The sequence below is a fragment of the Abrus precatorius genome, unplaced genomic scaffold (assembly GCF_003935025.1).
Source record: "Abrus precatorius isolate BTA unplaced genomic scaffold, Abrus_2018 Scaffold11, whole genome shotgun sequence".
Lineage (NCBI taxonomy): Eukaryota > Viridiplantae > Streptophyta > Magnoliopsida > Fabales > Fabaceae > Abrus > Abrus precatorius.
Genome location: NW_020874303.1, coordinates 7,348,227 through 7,354,742, shown reverse-complemented (window position 1 = coordinate 7,354,742; position 6,516 = coordinate 7,348,227). Strand labels below are relative to the sequence as shown.

General features: G+C 24.9%; 1 protein-coding gene across 1 annotated transcript; it reads right to left on the bottom strand.

Moving 5' to 3' along the window:
* Positions 1-1,381: 1,381 nt before the first annotated feature.
* On the bottom strand, positions 1,382-2,469 carry LOC113856287 (ervatamin-B-like). Its single transcript, XM_027488041.1, has 2 exons — positions 2,040-2,469; positions 1,382-1,953 (listed from the first exon to the last, which is right to left on the bottom strand). The coding sequence occupies exons 1-2, from the start codon at positions 2,467-2,469 to the stop codon at positions 1,382-1,384; spliced, it is 1,002 nt and encodes a 333-aa protein (XP_027343842.1).
* Positions 2,470-6,516: the final 4,047 nt, after the last annotated feature.

The window sequence follows — 6,516 nt, the reverse complement described above, 5'->3', positions numbered from 1 at the left end:
TCTTATATCAAACTAATTAATTACTAGATAAGTAAAAATATATATTATTATTTTAATTCTTATTAAATGTAGAAATTATATATACTAGTTTACTTTCATTCTTCCAACAACATTTATTGAAAAAATTGTATGCTAAATAATTAAGTAAAATAATTTTATAATCATCATGAATGATTTTAAAAATCATTACATTTCTTAATAAATTACTATATTTTTTTTATTGTAATCAAGATATATAAATTTTATTATCTTTACTTTCATTCTTGCAATTTTAAAAAATAGTTTTTTTTATTATCTAATTAATAACATAATTTAGTTTTATATGTTAAATTGTTTACAAATATATACAAGATATATGTGAATAGAAATTATAACACACACACACACAATTGAATATTAAAAATTTCATGTTAAAATAAAGCAAAAATATTTATTTCAAAATAATCTCAGATTATAATTTTTATAAAAATTGTTATAATTGGTGATACTTAATTCTCTTATCTTATATATATATATATATATATATATATATATATATATATATATTTATATATTTAAAATGATAATTTAACATATTTTTAAATCTTTATTATTTTTAATTTAATTTACAATGCAATGCAACAAATCTGGTTTAATATTGATCTTTTTAAAGTTTTTGAAATAAACCACAAATTATAATACCGTTAAAATTAATTTCAACTCAATTATGATATGATTTTAAGATATGTGTGTGTAAATTAATAAATTTAACAAAAATAATTAAATTCTTTTATTTGAGGGTGAATCACTTATTTGATAAATTTCATTTATTATAAATCACAATCAAATAACTATTTTCTACTACCCTTGGCTCTCTCCAACAAGTGAACTTAGACATCACATTATTTTTTTATTTAATTCTCTTACAGATAAAATTATAAATTATTTTTTTATTTAATTTTATATTTTTAATTCATATGAGTGACTAAATTTACAGTGAAGAGTTACGGTAGATCGATGATATCAATGATATTCTCATTTTTCTTAATGTTGGAGAATTTGTATGCATGAATATCTTTCTCTAATTTTCTTCTAAATAGGATCATGAATTATTTTTCTAATTTAGTTTTATATTTTCATTCATATAAATAACTAATCCATACTTTCGAAAGTCCTTTGTGTAGTTATAAATCCGAGCACTTCCATCTTTCAAGTATATGAAGGACTTTGTATCATTGATAGTTGATTTCGAATACAAGCATCAAACTAAGTATAATTTCAAAACAAATGCATTCAAGAAAACATAGGAAATAACAAGAATAATTGAACAAAAAGGTTGACAATGATGTCAACTTATTATTGAACGACACACACGAGTCCTTGAAATTGGCTTTGAAGCAACTTAGGCTGTGGGATAAGAAGCTCTCATAGCAATGCCACAAAGACCTTCAGGATAACCAACATCTCTTTGCAATCTCATGTAGCCACGTTCACCCCAACCTTCTCCCCACGAATTCTTAACCAACCAATACTTAGTACCATCTTCCATTGTTCCATATCCGATTGCAGTAACAGCATGGTCTTGTGTGAATGTTTCGCATGGTCCAGTAAATATGCCTTCTTTGTATAAATGAAATTCCTTATCTGTGGAAATGATAACTGAGACAGGTTGCATGGCCACAGCTTGTAACAGTTGCTCTTCATTGTTGGCAGGTACATCAACATAACCACTTATTTGGGCTGCACGTGCCATCCCATTTTGGCACGTTCCAACCACTCCTTGGTATGGATAATCGTTTTCACTAGCAAGACCCTGGTTTTGTTTGACATAATTGAAGGCTTTATCCATGAAACCTCCACCACACCCTTGGTTGCAATCGACTAATTCTTGCTCCGACAGTGAGATCAATTTCCCAGTTTTGATTTTCACGATGCCTTCCATAGCTGCCACAGCTGAAAAGGCCCAGCAGCTTCCTGCAAACAAATTAATCGATTTATGTTAGTGTCATGCAATCTTTATTTAACTAGATATTTTTATTTAATTAGAATTCGATCATTACCACATTGGCCTTGGTCCTTGACATTGGTGACAGCTTGTTTCTCTCTCCAATCCATGCTTGGAGGAACATCACTCAGATTTAAAATTGGTGCAACTGAGTTCGTTGAATATAGGGTTGGCAATTTGAGTCCAGTACGTGAAGCAATGAACTCTTCATAAGTAAGATCCGCAAATTGATTCAGCCCCAACACATAACTCTTATTTGCACCGTTGTTGAAATTCTCTATGTATTCCAAATTCCTCATAAATATCTTGAAACGTTTCTCCTTCTCGGCAACATCTGCGTAGGATCGTTCATATTGTGACATCCATTGCTGGAATGTGTTGGCAACAGATGATTCAAGCTGTGTTCTAGACATGGCTGGGTATGCACATGTCCAAAATATTATGAAAATAGCAATAAGATGCTTAATTTCAATAGTAATAGCCATTCTTTGTAGAGAGAGGAGGTTGTTCTATCACAATAACTATTAAGGATTGTGTTTTGGTGAAGAGGTAAGCACAGAGTTGAGGTATATATAGAACTAAAAACCCTATGTCTAGCGTTAATCTCGGTACACATAATTAAGAATCATTTCCCCTATACTATGGTTTTTTAATGTAAGGTTGACTTGGAAACATGATTTCAGGTGTGAAGCGAAAGTCCTTATTATTCCAACAATGCGCCTCTTGCCATATGCATTTTGTTCAATTGGGCCGACTAGTTTATATCTTGATTTAAAAGTAAATTTTAGTATGATATTTTTTAAATTAATTTGAATGATTTATAAACCTTTTAATATGAAAAATTATTTATTAAATTGTTTTACTTAATGTCATTTATTTTTTTAATCGATAATATCAATTTATTTTTATATTTCATTATTGATCTAAAATATTTTTAGAATTTTAATTTTAAAAATTGATTTATGCTAAAATGAAAAAAAAAATGTTGACAATGTTTCATAAAAAAAAAGACATTCGTAATAGGTAATTAATATTAATAAAAATGAGTGTTTTTGTTCCTTTTATCTATTCCAACATTTAATATTATATTAAATAATAGACGGTAATAATCTGATTAAGATTACTAGAATAATAAAAGTCAAGCGAGATATATAAAATTGTTTATTAATTATAAGAGAGGTGTATCAGAATAAAATAGTAAACTAATTTTTAATGAAAAAATACTTTTTCTTAACATTAACTATATGTTAATGTATAATTTATATATCAATTAATAATATTATTAAGAGTCTTTCTATTCATAATTTTTACGTTTTAAGAAGATATTTATTTACTTTATATTTGAGCTGAACATGTGCTCAATTGTATTCAGCAATTCTTCTATGCGTGTTTCATTACTATATCCCTCATTGATTTTCCTGAGGTAACGGAATAGCTAATTAACAATCACTAAAAAAAAAATATTATTTCCTATGCAAAAATTATCAATTTTTAGGATAGTATTTGTTAGTATAATTATTTTCTACCAAAAATTAAATTATTAATATAAAATTTAAAGGTTTATACAAACAAATAATAAATTATACTGACGTTTGATGTATTAATAGTATATATTAATAACATTATTTATTAATCTAATATATCATATTATTAATATAATTTTTTAAAAACTATATTAATAATTTACTTTTTTATTAGATAAAAATTATATCAACAAATGTCATTTTAATACTTGAGAATTTTTGTTTACTGATAAATGATATTTTTAAAATGAATATTTCTTCACCTAATATATAACTTTTTCTCGAAGAAATAAAAAAGTTATGACATGAATTAAGTGCTCAATATTTTCTTAATTAATTGTAGGATTAAGGATTTTTGTAGTTTTGTTTGGTTTGATTGTTACTTTAAAAAAAATCTTTTAAATTGATTATAAAAATAATATATAGTTTGGTTTATTTTAGTTTAAATATAATATCAGTATTGATATTTTACAATTTGATTTGGATTATTTTTATTTATTTTAAATATTTCATTTTTTCAAAATTTATTTATTTTTTATGACTTTTAATTTTCTATTTATATTAAAAGTAACACAAAAGTTAAGTAAATTTGTTGAAAAGTAAAAATAAAAGAGAGAAAAGAGACATTAATTAAAATCACAAAACTGTGAAAGAGTGATATATAGAAAAAAAATCAATTGAGAGAAATGAGAGTTTTGAGGAGATAAAAAATAGTGTGCCATATATATTTATGTATTGTTATAATAAAAACAAGAAAAAACTATTTTCTATAAAAATATAAATAAATAATAGTATAAATATATTTTAGTACGATTTGGTTTAGTTCAATTTTAATAATAAAAATTAAAATTTAAACCAAATCACCTATATAATGCAACTTTTTTTTATTTTTAATTAGATTAATTTTTGCTTTAAACAAATTTTAAATTTTGTGGGATTAATTTCAACACTAAAATGGGTTTGCTTCGCTCACCCCCTATGTAAGACGTGAATTGAATGCATGAGTTGAATCTCTCGTAGTGAGCATTATGCGCTTTTTCCCATTCTCTTCCTCCTCTCATTTAGAAGGTCTATTACGAATTTAACTTTCAACAAACAAAGAATATAAAACCTTAAAATAAAAAGAGAAAACTTAAATTGTAAAGTATGTAACTTTTATTAATGGGATTTGGTAGAGGAAATGTGTTTCACAAAATTTATAGAAGCTTCAACAAAAATGAACACGACAACATCATATAATTTGGTCCACAATAGAGAAAGAAATAAACACCTTAAAAATAACGCGTCTTCAAAGCTTGTAATTTGGCCAAGGAAATGAACTTAGTGGGCTGCACTGTCCACGAAGAAACTTCAGATCCCACGTCTCTCATGTTTCTTTTGCAGCAGCTTGCATGAGCTCTTGAGTACAAGGATTCATTGAAGTGATACATCCAGAAATTTAAAGTTATATATATACATATATATGTATGTATTAATATGCATACGTATGGAAAAAAAAATTAAATTACATGAGTATAAGTTATAACAATTCTTACACTTTTAATAACATATAAAATTTATTAATTTAATTGTGGAATTATAACTATATATTATTTAATTATTTTTTTAAAATCTGAATAATTATAAGAATGCAGTTAAGGAATTCTTAATTTTATATATTTCAAAATGTATACTACCTTAATTTTAAAGTATATTAGTAAAGTATCAAGTAATTTTATATTGATTTAAATTTTTCTAGACATAATTTAAATAATAAAAAAATTAAATTTAATGGTTGATTTAAAAATAAACTTATTTAATGAAAACTTATTGTGTGTATGTATATGTCCTATATTATAAGTTGTGACAATTGGCATCAAATATAATATTTTTAAATGATGATAATTTTAAATATATATTATGAGTTAAAATTAAATAATATCATGTGTATAAACTATAAAATGATATTTTCAATAAATATTTATTAAAAATAAATTTTATTCACAAAAGTGTCATAGTTATGTAAAACTTCATTTAATAATTTTAAATTGGTGAATGTTCATATTCTACTCTTTCATACTTTAGCATTACTCTTTTAAATAATATATTCTTTGTTAAAATAAAATAAGGCGATAAAACATTATTTAACCTTTAAAATTATATAAAAGTTTATATACTCAATAAAAATTTTAAAATAAATAATTAGATTAATAAACTTTATTTATAATAAATTATTATTAAAATTCTTTTTAATAAATCGGACACTTATATTATTTGAAATTGATATTCATTCAACTCGTCTTGCGGATAGCTGCCGATTACGTGTATGGTGTCCCCCGAGTCCTTCCATGATTTGATCTATTCTAACCCAAGACCATATAGGTGTAATATATTATAATATATTAAATTTTATGTGTGATTTGTTTGTCATTTTTTTTAAGTATTAACCGAAGCCCATGAATATGAGGATATACACTAATAATTACATAAGCATGTAGGAAATGTCATTTGAATTTGGATCATTTCCTGCCAGTCTGCTTGGATTTGTCTAGAGTTGAAATCTCAACCATCCATCATTTGTCTTTCTTCTTAAATTATTGTGCAAAAACTAAATCAATGATTGAGATCTTGCATGACACTGGTCTCACAAAAAACTTGCAGGAAATATAATTATCGATGCAGCAAGAAATATAATATGTCATGACCATAGCTTGCAGGAAAATTTTAAAATAGAAAAGCATAATCCAACATTTACCTGACCGGTGTACCCATGCAATTATTTAGAACTCACTTGACCTTTTAGATTATCCTACAATTCTCAAGAGAAATATCATGAACTGAATTTAAGGATAGCCTAAAAGCTGGAGTTTAATCTAATAAGTAAATTGAAATATAATTATATATAAGCGTACAAATTATATATATGTCACAAATATAATTATGATTTCCTTTGGTTTTGTTTAGCTCAATACCAAATCAATCCAATCATTTTTCATGAGAAAAAAAAAAGCAACACAAAAAATATAATTA

Excerpts from the sequence above, each read along its gene's own strand:
- LOC113856287 (XM_027488041.1), bottom strand. The coding sequence starts at position 2,469 with ATGGCTATTACTATTGAAATTAAGCATCTTATTGCTATTTTCATAATA. Across the intron at positions 1,954-2,039 it reads CAAGGACCAAGGCCAATGTG|GAAGCTGCTGGGCCTTTTCA; the intron begins GTAATGATCGAA and ends ATTTGTTTGCAG.